This window comes from Cibotium barometz, chromosome 19 (genome assembly GCF_041138505.1).
Source record: "Cibotium barometz isolate CiBa-2024 chromosome 19, ASM4113850v1, whole genome shotgun sequence".
NCBI classification, from domain to species: Eukaryota; Viridiplantae; Streptophyta; class Polypodiopsida; order Cyatheales; family Cibotiaceae; genus Cibotium; species Cibotium barometz.
This window is the reverse complement of record NC_141064.1, coordinates 41,694,764-41,713,368: the sequence shown is the minus strand read 5'-3', so window position 1 is coordinate 41,713,368 and position 18,605 is coordinate 41,694,764. Positions and strand designations below refer to the sequence as shown.

Genomic DNA, 18,605 nt, shown 5'->3' with positions numbered 1-18,605 from the left:
GCATCTTCCTCCGAGAAATAGAAATAGTCATTTCCGCTCACCTTTTTTGAGGGAGGGAGGGGGGTAGGTTGGACATGGGAGGGGGATATCTTCCCATGACCGCGGGCATGACGGGCGGGGGTGTGAAATGTGTGACTTCATCAATAACTTCAGAGTATGCTTGAGTGTGTGCCAATGTAACCCCATATCTCATTGTTCATTTTATCATTTTTGCGTGAACCTAATGTGTATCCATCTCATATCTCATTGTTCATGAAACTTTTCTGAGTGAACCTAATGTGTATCCTTCTCAAGAGGAAAAGACAAATTTGAACAAGCATTTGAGTGAACCTAACATGTATCCAAGGGTTGGGTTTGACAATTTTGAATAAGCATTTTATTCATCTCTTCTCTTTTCTATCTCTATATTCTCTATATCTCTATATCTCTATATTATCTTAAGGAAGAGTTTCACAAAGCTGCCACGTGGCAAGAATTTGGAGGTTAGAAGGAGAGGAGGAGTTTTGAAAAGGTTTGGGTAGAATTTTTTTTTTGAAAGCCTCAAAAAGTTTTGAGAGGGCATTGTGCAATGACGTAAAGTAGCTGCAACCCCGCCAATCGCAGAAGAAGAAGAAGAATCGCAACAGGAAACGTATGCAAAGCATCCCCGCTATGAGGTCTTTCTCTTTGTCTCACCCTCCATTTCCTTCGTCTCTGTGGAGTCTTCGAGGGACGGGAAATCTTTGCCTTGTAATGGAGGTTTGACTGTATTTCAACGATTTTTCTGTCTGCGACGGTAAGAAATAACCCGACATGGGTTTTTCCTCTTATTTGTGTGTTCAAGAATCTGATGAAGTTGATTCTTCCGTATGTCTGCTGAAATGGAGCTGGATTTTTCCTGTGACGCAACACGTCGCTCTTTCTGTGATCGAATGTAGGGCTTTCCCTCATCGGTTCGACTGTAATTAGGAACTTGCCTGCTGCTAGAAGTAACACACTCGGTCTGTCTCTGTGTGTGAAATTAGGGCTTGTTGCTGCTACAAGAAGTAACACAGTGTGTGAAGCCGCTGCAATGAAACACATCGTTCAAATTAGAGCCGCATGTGGTCAGTTGTAAGGAGCAAATAACCGCCATGCTCAGGAGGAAACCTCCACCATGCGCAAGAATATGCAGCAAACTGCCACCGTGTGAAGACTATGGAGCAAGTGACAACAATACTCAAGAGTTTGGAGCAAGCAACCACACAGATCGGTACACAACTGATGCAACAGAATTGATCCTTCAAGACCCCGAATTTGATTCGCTTATATGACTGTTTAGCATCTGGGGTTCTTGGCCTTCCATAGGCTAAAAAGAACTTGGTAGCGCAAGTTTATTGAGGCATGAAATTGTTCTTGTTGGATACGAACCAGAGGCTTCTCTATGGAGTAATGTCATGGGGAGTTGAACTTGGAGCCAAGGGCCTTTCAAGGATCAAATAATTTTGTCATGTGCATCCGTTAATCCTGATGCTTATGGACATGCTTATCCTCATCAACAGATATATGGGCAAGATAAGAGGCAAGATATGGTCTGATTTCAGCGTTCTTGGCAGCCCAAACGATGCCCAGGACATAGCCCAATGGTTGGGCACAAGTTGGACACATTATGAATACAAAATATGACTGTTTGGACAAAGTTTTGTGGGCTAAAAAAGCAAAACCGACTTAGTTATGAATTTTTATCTTTTCCCTATAGGATCATGAGGCATTCATTAGAATCATCATTCAAAGATGAAGAGGATCCATTTGTGAGAGTCTGCAAGGCAACAAGGACACAATGGTAGATCAACAAGAGCTTCTCTTGTCTAATTGCAAGTAGAAGACTGCAGGGATCTTTAGTATATGCATCATGAAGTTGTGAATCGGTAAGATCATTGTATATATATCATGTTTTGACAATATATAGTAGATTAGGTTCATTTTTCCTTCTCTTCTGTGTCTTTGTTAAACATAGGATTAGTGTTAATCTTCTTTGCTTAGTGTTAATCAATGCATGTGACATTGGTATCAGAGCTTAGGTTAGTTTTGCATGAGCCTAGGTAGAGTCTACATGTTGAAATTAGGGTTTGCATTTTTAGGAGGTAAGGCCAAAATTAGTTTTTTTAAAGATTTGGATCAAATCAGCCCTAGCAATAGGGTTTTTAGGTCGAGTAGACACGCATAGAAAACCAAATTAGGGTTTGTATTTTTGTGTTTTCAGGCCATTTTTGCATGTAGCATAGGTTGCATGTTGGTAGGATTTGCAAAAAACTTAGCCTAGGTCTAACCTAGGTAGGTAAAGGCTTCTTTTGGACACTCTCTCACTCTACTCCATGATGGAAAGCCTTCAAGACACGAAGAAAGACATTGGCAAGAACAAGAGGCTTTGTTGGAGAAGTTTCGGCGTGAAGACGAAGCATGGCAAGCAAGGCTTCAAGGAGGAGCACGGCAAGCAAAGCTTTCAAGAAGCACGGTGAGCAAAGCTTCATGATCAATATGATGGAAATGGTGATGGCAGCAATGGAAAAGTTTATGGCAGCATTGGCAAAGGCCAAGGTGAAATCACCTAGGGTTGAGGAGTATGTCGCCGTTGGATTTCGTCGCCTTCATCTCCTACGTTGCCATGTGGCAGCCATTATCCCACATTGTGGATTCTGGTCTTCATGGCCCCTCTGTAAGGGGCATTCCATGTCATGTGCAAGTGCCGGCTAATCCTTGAAGGGAAATACATAAAGATTAGATTTAGAACCAGATAGAGGAGCTCTGCAGCTTTATGGGCATGGAAAGATGTGGTGGAAGGACCAGGAGGCTGTTGGCTAGTACTGTGGGGATTTATTCCTGTCCGCCACAAGTTACAACAAGATGGAGTTTATGGGTCCAAGGACCTGGCCGATAGCAGGTTAGCCAGTCCACCCATGTTTCCCAAGGCCTATTTAAGGCAATCGCTTAGCTCATTTGACTCATTCAGTCCCTAGTGGATTGGGCCACAGACTTAAGGTTAGATTAGGTATTTTCTACCTTTTCAAGGCAGCCAAGGGCTGCAAGACTTCTACTTCCTCTCTGTACATTATGAATATACCGAATACTCAGCTATCTCTCTCTATGTTCTCTATATTCTGTATGCGTTTTGCATCAGCATGTTCCAGGATGGTGTTTAGGGCTGAAAGAAGACTCCTAGAGCTTCCGCATGTGACGTTGGTATTAGAGCATCAGGCTCAGCAAGGCTAAACACTAATGATGTCCCAGATGAAGGTGCACAGGTCCAAGGTACAGGCAAGTGCACAGGTACGAGGCCCAAGGAAAGAAACACAAGACATGGAAGAAGTTCCCAGGAGATTGGTTGGTGGTGCTCCACAAGACCCAAGGGGAAAGATAGTCCTGTGAGTCGGGTGCCACTTGGGGCACATCAGGAAAGGCTTTTAGACAACGACTCTAAGGGAGGATGATCCTCCAAGGGGTGGAGTGAGAGTGCCAGACTCGATACTCAGGAAAAAAGACCAGAGAAAGCTTTTAGGGACAAGGCATGAAGGGAAAGGAGATAGGATGGAACAGATGCACAGATCTTCATCAGATTTGGAGTGGATTTGGAGGCCGGGCAGGGTTTTCAGTGAAAAGGTTGCTAGGAAGGGAAGGATGACAGGTTTGGAACTCCGTCAATAGATAATGGGATGATGAGAGTCATCCAAGAATGGAGATTGGAATCCCATCATCAAGTTTAGCAGAGGGGGATATCATGTGCAAGACATGTGCCGGCTAATCCTTAAAAGGGCATAACTTAAAGATCAAATTAGAACCAGATAGAGGAGCTCTGCAGCTTTATTGGCATGGAAAGATGTGGTGGAAGGACCAAGAGGTTGTTGGCCAGTATTGTGGGGATTATTCCTATCGGCCACAGCAAGATGGATTTTATGGGTCCAAGGACTTGGCCGACAGTAGGTTGGCCAGTCCACCCATGTTTCCCAAGGCCTATTCAAGGCAATCGCTTAGCTCATTTGACCCATTCAGTCCCTAGTGGATTGGGTCATAGACTTAGGGTTAGATTAGGTATTTTCTACCTTTTCAAGGTAGCCAAGGGCTGCAAGACTTGTACTTCCTTTTTGTCACTCAAGTGCACATTTTGTGTATGGGATTAATTCCGTCCAAGTACACGTGTCACAAGCGAGCAACCCCCTTTATCACATTAGGCCATTTATCACATTAGGCCATTTGACCACCTCCGCGCATATTTGAGGGGTGAAGGCCACCATCTTCAACACCCCCCTGTGGACAAACCCCGAGGCAAACACGTGGGACTGACCAAACTTGTTCACGGCCAAACACAAGACCGGACCAAACAACAAAGGCCAGCCAACCACCACAAGACCGGACCAAACAACAACAAAGGCCAGCCAACCACCAAACGCCCAGGAACAGACGCGTCGGAACAATCAAGAGGAGCCGCCGCCACTGAACATAACACACAATCCGCAGTCTTTTTCTGGTATGGGATTAATTCCGTCCAAGTACGTGTCACAAGCGAGCAGCCCCCTTTATCACATTAGGCCATTTGACTACCTCCGCGCATATTTGAGGGGTGAAGGCCACCATCTTCAACACCCCCCTGTGGACAAACCTCGAGGCAAACACGTGGGACTGACCAAACTTGTTCACGGCCAAACACAAGACCGGACCAAACAACAAAGGCCAGCCAACCACCACAAGACCGGACCAAACAACAACAAAGGCCAGCCAACCACCAAACGCCGAGGAACATACGCGTCGGAACAATCAAGAGGAGCCGTTGCCACTGAACAGAACACACAATCCGTAGTCTTTTTCTGCTCTGATACCATGTTGGACTCCAAGAAGAAGCCACGTGTCAGCCTTGGGTGCGGGGTCCCAATCCTGTCCCCTAGCTAGGCTGAAGCCTCCAAAGGCACCAAAAGATCCCGGGAGGGATGGTCTCTGGAGGGGTTCAACGTTCTCTATATTCAAGTGTCACTCAAGTGCACATTTTGTGTATGGGATTAATTCCCTCCAAGTACACGTGTCACCAGCGAGCAGCCTCCTTTATCACATTAGGCCATTTGACCACCTCCGTGCATATTTGAGGGGTGAAGGCCACCATCTTCAACACATTCTGCCCCGTGGCCTCCCTCATCCCCCACTTATAGTGGATAACCGGGATTTGGGGGTGGAGAGACCCTTCGGATAGGCTAGGCCTTCCGTTTGTCCTCTTCCACATTGCTGGTGGTGCTTCTGGGCAGCTCTCCGTGTTTCTGATAGAGCAACCCAAGACTAAGGGTGTTGATCCATGGAAAGGAGAGCTTCTAAGACGAGTTCTCGGGAGAAGTGATCAGAGAGGTGTGTTTTCCAGGAGATGCCATCGCTCAAGATGTATGTGCCAGAGGCAAAGCCCGAATCCGAACCCAAACCCAAACCAAAACCAATCATAGACCCAAAACCACAGATTGGGCAACTAGATCTCTCCAAATCCCGTTTGGAGGAGGGTGAGGTCAACCCAATAGTTTTCAAGGTGGTATATCTCTCCAAATCCTATTTGGAGGAGGATGAGGTCGGCCCGACAGTTTCTGAGGAACTTCCCAAGGTCTTTCCGAATCTTGTGAGGAGGAAGAGACTACTTGTGATTCAGAAGATCTAGAGACCGAGCTAGAGAACTTGAAGACCAAGTTAGAGAGCTTGGGGATCAAGTCGGTGGATATGAAGTGGAGTCTTCAATTAGATTGGGAGCAAAGTTGTATGGATTACCCCAGTGCTCCAAGCTTAGTAGGAGGGGATGTCATGTGCATCGGTTAATCCCAATGCTCATGGACATGCTTATTCTTATCAATAGATATACATGTAAGATGAGAGGTAGAATATTGTCATGTGCAAGCCCATGGACATTCACTGGAGCTAGTCCAGAAGGGGGCAGCCAGAAAAAGATGTAAGAAAAGCAGAGTTTAGGAGCATGCTACAGTTTTGGGCCAGTGTTGGATTTGGAAGAAAGGCATGGAAGACTTGGAAAAGGCTGTCGGCTTGGCCAACACTCCAATGAATTAAAAAGGCCTATAAATAGGTGTAGGTGCTCATTGAGTAGATCATTCACTCCCTTATGGAGTGGGTCCAGCATTAGGATTGTTTTGGGTGTTTCCACCTTTTCATGAAGGCAGCCCATGGCTGCAGATTTAGGGCTACCTTTTTGTACCATATGAATATACTGAATTTCCAGCTCTCTCCCTCTCTCTCTCTCTCTACTCTCCCTTCTGTTTGCGTTTTTGCATCAGCATGTTCTAAGTGGTGTTTAGGGCTGAAAGAAGACTCTCAGAGCTTCCGCGTGTTACATTGGTATCAGAGCATCAGGCTCAGCAAGGCTAAATACTGATTCAGTCCCATATGAAGGTGTACAGGTCCAAGGTACAGGAAAGTGCACAGGTACGAAGCCCAAGGCAAGGAACACAAGATCGGGAAGAGCTCCCAGGAGGTTTGTTGGTGGTGTTCCACAAAGCCAGAGGGAATGGCAGTCCTGTGAGCCAGATAGGTTTTCAGGCAACGGTCCCAAGGGAGGATTATCCTCCAAGGGGTGATGTGAGAGTGCCATACACATTTCTCAGGAATGAAGACCGAGACAGTGTTCAGAGTCAAGGCAGGAATGGATTGGGGACTGGAAGGAACAGATGCATAGATCTTATTCAGAGTTAAGAGTGGTTTTGGAGACCGGGCCGGGTTTTCAGAGAAAAGGGTTGCCAGAGATGGATGGATGACAGAGGGATTTCGGGAAAAGAATGGGATGATGACAGCCATCCAAGAACAGGTTGGAATCCCGTCATCAAGTTTAGCAGAGGGGGATGTCATGTGCAAGCATTGCCATGGACATTCTCTGTAGCTAGTCCAGAAGGGGCAGCCAGATTCCCTCACATTGGCTGCCTATCCTCCTTTTACTCCTGAGTTGTTTTCTAGGGAGAAGAAGCAAAGACACCAAGACTTTATTAAATCTTGGTTGAGTAGGTGGGAGAAACGTTTTGCCATAATGTGCTATCTCGATTAGCACAAGTTATGGCGGCGGAAATGTTTCTTAGAGAATGTGCCTTCATGTGGTGGCAAGATCTTAAAAGTAAACCCAGAACTTGGAAAGCTTTCAAAAGTATGTTTATAGAGGCTTTTGTAAGAGAGCTTGATGAGACTGGATTTTCGGCAACTGTAGACTATTCAGTCGGGCGGAAGGACATTTGATGCATTCACCCAGGAGGTTAGAGAGCTTATTACTAAGTTCTCTGACCTCCTTGATTGATGTGCCTGCCTGTTCTTGTTTACCATCACCTCCCTTGGATTTTTTTAAAATGAAGTGTGAGAGAACTCGATTAGATCCTTTGAGGATGCATTGCACTCTTCCCACATGTATGATGATACAATTGTGGCCGCTCGGTTGTAAAGTATGTTCAAGTGGCGAGTTTAGGAGCATGCTACAGTTTTGGGCCAGTGTTGGACTTGGAGCAAGGCATGGAAGACTTGGAAAAGGCTGTCGGCTGCACACAGAGGCTGTCGGCTGAACCAGATTGGAGGTGGCTGCAGGCGCATCATGGCATGTGGATTTATGGACCAGTCGGCTGGCCGATCAGCAGTCGGCCAGCAGTCCAATGAATTAAAGAGGCCTATAAATAGGCGTAGGTGCTCATTGAGTAGATCATTCACTCCCTTATGGAGTGGGTCCAGCATTAGGACTGTTTTGGGTGTTTCCACCTTTTCATGAAGGCAGCCCATGGCTGCAGATTTAGGGGTACCTTTTTGTACCATATGAATATACTGAATTTCCAGCTCTCTCTCTCTCTCTCTCTCTCTCTCTCTCTCTCTCTTCTGTCTGCGTTTTTGCATCAGCATGTTCTAAGTGGTGTTTAGGGCTGAAAGAAGACTCTCAGAGCTTCCGTGTGTTACAAATATGGTCCGATTTGAGCTGTCTTTGTCACGTGTAGGCATTCTTAGCATCCATAAGCATTAATCAGATAGCATTCATGAGCATCAAGTAATATCCACGGCACTTACAGCATATATCACAGCATGTGTATGGGACTGTTATAGCCCCAACAGCAGCACATAAGGCATCATGAGCATTTAGAGCATGTAAACATCAGGTCATGGACTGTGGAACCAGCCGACAGAGCCTGGTCAGCAGCTGACAGCAGTACTTAAGCATTTAATGGAGTCGTGAAGGCCTGGTCAGCAGCCGACAGCAGCATTAGAGCATTTAATGAAGTCGTGAAGTCCCAGATGATTGGCTGACAGCAGTAGGTACAACCGACCAGCAGCATAACTCATATATAAGGCAGCACATCATTCATTCAGTAGATCATCTCAGCATCATAGATCTCCAGGGTTTCCAGCTTGTGGAGCATAGGGGATCAGAAGCAGCATTCAGCATATTCAGCATACAGTTAAGCATTCAGTTCAGTTCAGCCTCTTGCCTCCTACGTAGAGGAAAGCCAGTATCCAAAGGGTGGACCACAGCAGTGGAGAAAGGAACAGTCATTCACCTTTAGCATTCATCATCTCTCTCTCATTCTGAGAAGGATATTCATTTAGTACAGCATCATAGATCTATTTATAGACCTTTATTGTAACCATTCATTTAATATAGCTGCATTGCATTGACACCATTGTCTATCTCCTAAGTATAATTAAGAGTTAGTTAAGCCTAAGGTTGTTTTACTAGAGTCTATGATCAATCCCTCCCATGTCACATTGGTATCAGAGTGTTACAGGGTAACCAACCTTAGTTCATGTTCATTCCAAAGGTCATTCAGTAACTCAGCATGTTAGTCGCTTCTGCTCAGTTAAATCCAGTTCTCAAGATCTTGCAGGCCATCACATAATGTCATCATGCCATTAGAGTACAAAATTGCTACAAAAGGATAGGCCAAAAACTCATGGCATGGGCGACCGCCAACATGCGTACATACATGATACTACATACTACAATACATCATCAATGGGCTAGAAGGAGATAGATGCCCAATGCCTAGAGAGCTATAACATATCAAAAGTCTACATCATCACCAACATCTGCATGATCATCAACATGATCACTACTAGAGTGTCCATCAAGAGAGTTCTCTGAAGAGGACTCTTCGAAGGTGGACGAGACACTTTGGGGATCATTCTCGCTAAGTAGGTTGCCGTCATCATCAAACAAGGGCTCTCTAGGCAGTGGGGTATCATCATGAGGGGGCAATGGAGGGTGGAGGAGGGTGGAGGAGAGGCTTGGAGTAGAGGCTTGGTCCTTGAGGCTTGGAGTAGATGGAGGGTGGTGGAGGAGAGGCTTGGAGTAGATGGAGGAGAGGCTTGGTCCTCGAGGCTTTTATAGAAGGACACAGGAGAGATGAAAGGAAAACAACCAAAAAAACGGACAGAAAAACGGCTACTTCCAACGGGCAAAACAGGGCAAAATCGTACCTGATCGTACGGACACGTACGGTACCGTACGGTACGAATCGTGCGTACGATCTGATCGGTACGACGTACGGAACTAAGCCTGCATGCACATGAAGCAGTGCCAGTCCGCGTTGTGAGTCTCCCTTTGGAATGAGGTGAGTGGTTCTGTGTATTTGGTATGATATTGGATGCCAGACCTCTGTGTAGACATGTAGAATTTGCATGTAGAGATGGGGCCAGCCCATAGGGCTCTACCCCAAGATTATTTATGTGGGCATGGGAGAGGTGTAGAACCACCCCCAAGGGGCCAGGAGGACCTCGACTGTGCCCCTTTAAAGCCTATCGGCCAGGTGTGGGGCAGCCAACACAGGCTGCCTAGCAATCCATTGCCATGCACATAATGGCCAGCCTTCATAGGTGTGAAAACGATGGGATTTTTTTAGCATTAAATGCTATTGTTGCTGGTCGTGAGCTTTTTCAGCAAAAAGACTCCTGTATAACTAGCTGACCAGCAACCTGAGGGGGTATATAAAGCCCAGCCATAAATTCAGGTCATTTCATCTCATATTTCACAAAGTGCTGCAGATACTCAAGGGCCCGGACAACCAAGGGAGAAGCTAACGCAAGGGTGAAGGTCAAGGGCAGAGATTCGTCACAGCCAAAACAGGTCAAGTCAGTCTTTTATTTTCAGATTTTGCATCATTCTAATAAAAGCAAATACACCATTCGTGGTGGGGCCCTACAGAGGGTATTCGGGACCCAATACTGTGTCCTCTTCTCTCTCTCTCTCTCTCTCTCTCTCTCTCTCTCTATTTTCTGCACATCTACTTTCAATTTTGTGCGTTATTCTTGTCGTGAACGATTGCTGATTTTCTGAGCATTGAAGTTACTGATCTACCCCGAACCTTCCGCATGTCACATCTTTACGATTGATAATTTTATCCATCAATGCATTTGTAAGGGTGGGGGTATACCATGGCCAAATTCCTCCATCAATGCTGATTTAAAACATCTATAGCTTACACCCCTCTAGTGTGACAAGTCTCTCCAAAGTTGATAATTTCCTTTTAAAAGAGAACTTAATGGGACTCGGACCTTTGAAGATAAGAAGGGTGTGAGACTTGCTATGTGCCTCATGCGATATTTGCACTCATTTAGCTTGTACTCACTTGGAAGTGGGCTTGGACCTGCCAATGTGTAGGGGATATGCACTGATCTTTCCCTTGGAGGCAGTGCCTGTGATGGGGTCGAAATGAAGTCATCACCTATCATATCGAAGAAAATATTGTGGTGACTATGATGACCCATGGAAGACGGTCTTCAACTCCCACTGAGTCCTCCTTCACTGCATTTAGCAATGTGAATCTGGTCAGCAACAAGGAACACTCTCTTGATTGGTGCACATGTAGATGTACCCAATTTTTTGTTCCACACCTTTTCCTCTCAAAAATCAAAACCCTAAAAACCATCATCCTAGAGAAGCTTTTAAGGGCAGCAAATTTCATCAATTTTGTTAGCATTAATATGCATAGTGCCTAATGACACATATATAAGAGACATGCATAGTAATGTTACCCTGCTTTGCAACTTTTTGTTGAAATCAATAGGAATCTACTGCAGTGCGAGCAAATGTTTCTGAGTGCAAGAGAAGCAAACCATTGACATCTTAGAGAAGCAAATCATTAAAATGTTTTTTGAGTGTACACGACATCATATTGACATCCTAGAGAAGCAAACCATTAATATCCTAGAGAAGCTTTAAGGAGAACATAGTTCATTACTCATGTTGGCATTAACATGCGTAGATGATTGGCATCGACATTAGCTGCAAAAGATCATTGTAGTCTAACAAAGGGCGAGCAAACAAATCTTAGTATCCAAGTCAGGGCGAACAAACAAATCTTAGTATCCAAGTCATATTGATCCTGCCTCCTGCTGCATCAAAACAAGTGCACAAATTTATATATTATAGGTGATGCCAACCTCCATCAACTTCTTGTGTGGTATTTGAAGTGCAACTCTGCTTTTTCTAGAGATGCGCTGCAAGCAATCATAGAGGACATTCACAACAATTTTCTTTCCAATCCAAGCAGTCTGTGAAGCCTCTACCAGACTATTGCCAAGAAGGTAAGTCACTCCCTCGTCTCTTGCCTTCCTTAGAAAAGCTATCTCCTTGCTTATGTTTTCTTTCCTTTCCTCCAAGGTGGTAGTTGCAATGGTCTTTTTGTTGACCTCTTCATTTATTTTCTCCTCTGTCGCACCATATGCACTTATGTGGGTCGTGCTGTCTGCTGCACCATCTGATATTTCAACCTCCATAGCTCCATTTCCAGTAGCTCTTTCTTCATACCCTTGTTCCAACAGCTCAAACTCATCACCCTCTGTTTTGACAAATCTTTCCAAGCTCTCCATCAACAAAGCCTCGAAATCCCCATGCTCAGTTGGGGCATCCATGTACCCATACCTCACCACACTTCGATATATCTTATACTCCTTGCTGCCCACCCTTCTCACCAAGAACCTCTCCTCAGCTGGCACTGTTGCAACAGGCAAATGCTTCACACAGACGAACACTATCACTGAGTGTAAAGCCCTCAGGTTTTCCAGAAAATGATCAAATATGGGAGGCACTCCATGCACTAGCTGTGTATACATCAGTCCTAACCCTGGCACCCTATTTAGCCCTAAATCACTTAATCTGCTCACTAACGAGGTTATAGAGACTTTGTTTTCAGATTCGTATTTGTATTTCTTGCTTGTGACGTACTGCCACACTGCCATCGTCACTACCAAGAAGGAAGCGAAGGCCAATGGCAGCCAGCCTCCTTGATCAAATTTGTACAGATTGGCTGTGAAGTAGAACATCTCAACAAGGGCGAAGATGGAGAAGAAGGCAACTACACAGTAAAGCTTCGTCTGCCATATCATGAGCATGATCAGGGTTAAGAGAGTAGTTGTCACTAGCATCACAGCTAAAACAGCAATACCTGCATGAGCAGAAAATGCCAAACATTTCAGAATCTGCAAAAAATAATGCATGCATAAGTATTCATTCATTTATCCATACATATCAGTGCATATGGTTATACGTATACATAATTGTTGAAGAATCATAAAGTCAACATACCATAGGCGTTCCCAATATATGTTGTTGTCTTGAAGACAGCAGTGACAATCACACACAGAATCATCAAGATCCAGTTGATCTCAGGTATGTACACTTGCCCCATGAACTTTGATGACGTGTGGACCACCTTCACTGTTGGAAAGCACCCAAGAGCAAGAGACTGCTCTACTATGGAGAATGTTGCAGATATCATGGCTTGACTTGCAATTATGGCAGCTGCAACAGCTACTACAAACATTGGCCAGAAAATGGGTTCTGGAAATAAAGAAACAAGGCATTCAATTAGCAAAAGGGTAAGATCTGTGTTCTAATGTCATGTTGTATAGGCAAGTGCTTAAATTATTACGTTCCACCAGGCATGGATAGATAAAACCGCTTCTCTGAGATATTAGAGTTGTTAAAGTGTTGTTATCGAAATACTTGATTTCTTTTAAAAGTGTAGGATTTGCCTGGAATGGACTTGTAAAATGTTTGGCTAACATCCTCGGGATGCTTTAGAAGGTAAGCCCCCTGGCCAATGTATGCAGCTAACAGGGAAGGGTATACAATTGTGGTGAATGCTATCTGCAATCACAAGGCCCCCATCAGCAAAATACAAAAAAAGCAAAGGAATTTATAGCTTGGAGCAATGACGCTGCACAAGAGCACCCGATTTGCAGCCACATGCATGGGTGCATGCTACACCTCAAAAGAAAATGATCAAAGGCATAAGAGTTGACCCTTCATACGTATGGGCATGTGCTACACCAGCAGGGCACAATCCATCAAAGACTAAAGAGTTGATCATTATACATGTGGGCACATGCTCTGCTACTCATTCACAACACACAGTCATCCAAGGCATAGACTTGATGTTTACAATTGGGTACATAATACTAAATGAATAGCCTGTTTGCGGGGTACTCAACAGAAATTCATGTAAGGCATAAAGGTTAATGTGACATGGGTACGTCTTCTATATGTATTACCTGAATGGAGGGCACGGAGAAGTGTCCCAAATCAGCAAACATGGCCTCTGTACCTGCATTTTATCACAATCTAAGCATGATTAAAACCATGAAGAGCTGCATACATGATAATTTTATTAGGAATTTAAAGACTTGCATCCTTGACGTGGCCAGTGGTTGAGGCAATGCAGGGAGCTAACCTGTTATGGCTAGAACTATGCCGCCGAGAGAGATCCAACCTTGCTTCCCATTTCTTTTGAAATACTTGACAATATAGTAAGGGTTGAATGCTTTCAAAATGCTGGCATCATGCTTGAAGATGTTGTAGATGCCAATGAGACCGATGAAAGCAAACCATATGAGGACACAAGGAGCAAACAGAAATGCCACCTTCCCAGTTCCAAACCGTTGAAGGCTGAATAGTAGTACTAGAATGACAATAGAAATAAGAACCACATGATCTGCAATGTAACGTGCTTGTGTCAACATTCTGTTTTTTGAGTTGAGATTTAAAGGATCACTACCTTAGCTCAGGAATTATATAAACGAAATGGCAAGGGACACCAGAATCATATCTTCAATAAAAATGGACTAGCTAATATCACAGTTCTTCTATTCCTTTTTGTTTAGTTTTTGGGTGGAGGTGGGAAGCAGTTCTTTTTTCCATCCCAAGAAATAGAGAATCAGAGCTTTCACGCATTTTCATAGTATTTTAGTGTTCTGGGACATCGAAGTTAGAGCCTCTTACCAGTGGTCAAGCTTGGGTCCTTGGTTTGAATCCCATCTACTGCTGAGAGCACTGCAAGAGAACAGTTGTGTTTAGCATACAGTAAGATACACCGAAATTGATTTTGCAAGAGAGGTTGCATCGGATGTGTCATACGCCCATATTAATTTTTGCATCAGGTTTCATCAAAACAGTAGAAGCACATATGGTCCATTTGACATGATGGTAAAGACTCGTTCCTTTTTGTTTAGAGACACTCTGTAAAATGGTAAGCATATTGACATTTGACATAAGTGTGTGTACAAAGGATGCACCATGATTTGGAATGATGGTTTAAGACAGCTTTGTTTAGTTTGGTAAATTTATTGAATTGTTTTGTGATTAGAGATTTGTTGGTTAGTTTGATAAGCAAAAGCGTACTAGCATGATAACATAAAATATTCAAAGCTTGTGAACCACAGCCTGTAAAACTTATGAGTTCCAGCCGGCTGAGTTTGCCCAATTGATGCTTGAATGTTGGGAGTTGAATAGCAACAACCGTAATGCAGCTTCATTTGGGATTGAAAACCAGCTTGGTTGGATTGATACACTAGTTTAATATGATCTTTCTTTAAAGCTACATGGTTGGTGTGTGTTTTGAAATCCATGGGATGAGAAATAATGGCTTGTGCCCATGCATGCTGGCGTGCACGACTTGCACACAGACACACAAACACACCCATTTCACAAGAACTCAGCTTTGCAGAAGATGCACACGAACACACCCCTTTGTCCAAACATATGAACTGAAACTTTACACAGACCCAAATTTTTTCAAACATAAGAACTTGAAGTTAAGACGCTTACCAGATATAGCTGGTGTCAGTACACCATCTCCCATGACTGCACATGTACCAAGGAGGGTCACTAGCAGCAAAACCCTCTTGCCCAAGTTACTTCCTTCTAATGCCTCCTTGATTTTTGCCCCTCTCTTGGACTCTCGGTTGGGGATTCGCGGCTTATATCCGGACAGTGCTTCATCTTCCACTTGCTGGTTTTGAAGTTGGCTCACTTTTGCATGCCGGCAAATAAGTGAGTAAAGCGCAAAAGTGCCACCTACATTGACATTATCATCAGAGCAATGTGAGCCCACATCGAGAAAGCAAAACTATGCATCACTGTTGAGGTGTATGATGACACTCAGCATGGTGGTAGTTAATCTAGAATACCTATGTGAATGATGGTACTTAGTCTACGCTATAGCATGGTTGAGGTATATCAGTCTATGCTATGCATGATGGTACTTAGTCTATGCTATGCATGATGGAGCTCAATTCATGCACTCTATGCTATGGCATGGTTGAGGTATCACAGTCTATGCTATGCGTGATGGTACTTAGTCTATGCTATGCATGATGGTATCACAGTATGCATGATGGAGCTCACTTCATGCACTCTTTCCTTATACTCACCATTTCCATTGTCGTTGGCCCGAAGCACGATGAACACATACTTGATGAGAGGAATGAGGGAGAGTGTGTAGATGATAAGGCAGAGTGCCCCCAGCACATCCTCCTTCTGGGGCAGATTGTTTGAATCCGGGAACGTGCTACTGTAGACATACAGGGGTGATGTGCCCACATCACCATATATCACTCCAATGCTTTCGAAGGCCAACCGAAGTATTAATGCTTTTGATAAAGCCTGCATTAGAGTCACAAGAAATCATCTCATGTCTATCGACCAACTGCCGATGAGTGCAATTCAATAGCTGCTTAACAATGGATTCAAACACTTATTATTATTTAATTGATTGATTAGTTAATAGCTGCTTAACAACGGATTCAAATACTTATAATTAGTTAATTGATTGATTGAATAATCACCGAATAACCGCCTCGATACGAAGCCCTACTTAAACAATCACGAAGAGAGCGTGTACAAAACGAATTACCTTGGTAGAACCATGTAATCCAGGGACATGGTTGGACTCCATATCCAAAGAGTCCAGTCTGCGGAGGGGCGTGTTGCGTCCATCGCTAGCAATACTATCTGTTTGCGCCATGGTGTATTGCTCTGATGATAGCTGCTAGGATGCAGATGAAGGTGGCACGTGATTTACCACATTACACTATGCACTTAATTGATTGAGCCCCTCTATGTAAGATAACTCTGCAGAATTAAATTTCTCGAAGTCCTCCTTAATTAGTAAGCTACCATTTTGTTAGCAGGTATACAGAAGGCCGCCCCATCTTAGCGGGCGGTTGAAGGCCCCCTCTTAATTTAAGCTATGGGATTCCAGTTGAGTTTATATTGTATAAAGGTCAATGGATTATTTGAACCAGCCCAAATTTTCTCGAGTTGTCTTAATCGTATGCCACTTTTTTTTCTATGCTTTTACACCTACTTGAGGACTTTGAATTTATGTATTTCTATGCTTTTACACCTACTTGAGGACTTTGAATTTATGTATTTCACATTAAAGCACTGTCATGGTTGCTCCGACTTTGACTCTCTACACGGCTACCAACACTTATAATCATGAAATACCACGGGTGTGCTGTGTCTTGGGTGGACTTTTGTAGGTTTTATTACCAAGAGTCCAAGGCCCTTTACAACAAAGAGGATTACCTTTCCTGCCTTTCCTTCCACACCCAACCATCATGCTAGAGGCACCTTTTCTTGGGCACCCAACCATCGTGCTAGAGGCCCTTCACACAAAGAGGATTACCTATCCCACCTTTTCTCGAGCAACCCACCATCATGCTAGAATTGAGTGGATGGGCCCACTGCACTCTTTACACAACAGAGCTACAAACTTGGAGTGCCCAATTGCTCAGTCATCTGCCACCTTGTGCCCAATCTTTTTGAGTTTCGTGGACATCCAATATTCCCCACCCTTGCTTGGGCACCCATGTAAGTAGCCAATCACATCTCAAGGCCCAAGGCAGTTTACATTTCTAGCATAAATGCTCAAGCTTCATGGGCAGGGTTGTGTGTAAAGGGGGTGCTCAATCTTGCAACCATCCTATCTCGTTGCCCACAACTTGGGCATGCATGGAGGGTTGTTGGGTTGTGTGTATTAGGCCTAAAACCTCCTGTTGGGTTGTGTGTATTGGGCCTAAAGTCTCCTAGAAACCACCAATCTTTAAACCTTCAAATTGAAAATTTGAAGGCATTTTTTTAAAAAGGTCCAATTATGATATACCTAGGTTTTCATGACCTTTTTCGAGGGGGGGATGTAATTAGCTCTAAGTGCATATAATCTTTATGCAAGCAATACAACGAAGGATGCTTTGATTCTCTATGTGTTCGTGTATATATCTGCGTTTAGCTTTACTATGAGTTATATTGATTGAGTATACCCCGTGTTGGTAATCCACCAACACATATTTTAGATTCAATTGCATATAATTGGGTTTCATTTTCCTACTTGGCCTTAATCGAGTATAAATGTATTATATTTAGGCCAATTGGGTATAAGTAGGTTTAATTTGGGCCCAAATGAAGCTTACTTACCTTTAATTAGGTATAATTGGGTATAAGTAGGTTTAATTTGGGCCCAAATGAAGCTTACTTACCTTTAATTAGGTATAATTGGGTCTTAATCAAGTCTAACTTGGGTTGTGCTAAAATCCTAGGAATATTATGACCTTAAGTCCAATGATATATATGTTTAATCCATGTAGCCAAAAATTTAGTTGGGTGCAAGGATAGCTCGAAATTAAATAAAAAACTCTCTAGATATGTTTCATGGTTTTCTTGAGAGTTTAAAGGTGTTGATGTCAATGATGTTCATATGTTGAGTTGCTATCTACGAACTTCAACAAAGAAAGAACTCAATCAAAGGTGATGCAAACTCATTTCTAAAAAGGTTGCTATGATTGAATGCAATGTTGACTGTTAATTGGATAAAATGAAGTACTTAATGAAAATCATGTTTACAAAAGGTAGTAGTCAAATCCTAACATGATTGGATAAAATGACGTACTTAATGAAAATCATGTTTACAAAAGGTAGTAGTCAAATCCTAACACGTGCCACATCGAGGAAAGTGTTAATGTAAAAACTGTCTAGGGTGTTCAAGCTATAATCTTAGTGCGCAGACACCCCTGGAAAAGGTGTTCCATCTACCGAAAAGTGTTCGAGCTATAATCTTCGTGGAGACACCCCAAAAAAGATGGTCTAGACATGTACCATAAAACTCAAAGGGGTTTAGGAGAAAAAGGGTGAAGGGCATAGTGTAATTGTTTGGGGGGGTGAAGGGTCTCCAAATACGATGCCGCGTATAATTGATGATCACAATAAGCCCTACTAAGTGGAGAACATGCACTCTCTCTTTATTTTTGTGGTGCTTTTGATTGGAATCTTGCGCTCACTTAATTTTAAAATTAGAGAAATTGCTATTGTGTATGATGAC

General features: G+C 43.5%; 1 protein-coding gene and 1 long non-coding RNA gene across 2 annotated transcripts; one reads left to right on the top strand and one right to left on the bottom strand.

Annotated features, from left to right (window-relative positions):
- The first annotated feature begins 554 nt into the window (after positions 1-554).
- Positions 555-9,729, top strand: LOC147628609 (uncharacterized). Its single transcript, XR_015268146.1, has 3 exons — positions 555-775; positions 1,005-6,009; positions 7,498-9,729. It is a non-coding gene; the product is annotated as an uncharacterized LOC147628609 (long non-coding RNA).
- Positions 9,730-11,054: 1,325 nt separating this feature from the next.
- On the bottom strand, positions 11,055-16,445 carry LOC147628608 (potassium transporter 5-like). Its single transcript, XM_086813804.1, has 9 exons — positions 16,140-16,445; positions 15,658-15,889; positions 15,053-15,301; positions 14,228-14,278; positions 13,680-13,940; positions 13,501-13,553; positions 12,982-13,096; positions 12,533-12,787; positions 11,055-12,392 (listed from the first exon to the last, which is right to left on the bottom strand). The coding sequence occupies exons 1-9, from the start codon at positions 16,248-16,250 to the stop codon at positions 11,365-11,367; spliced, it is 2,355 nt and encodes a 784-aa protein (XP_086669930.1). The 5' UTR covers positions 16,251-16,445; the 3' UTR covers positions 11,055-11,364.
- Positions 16,446-18,605: the final 2,160 nt, after the last annotated feature.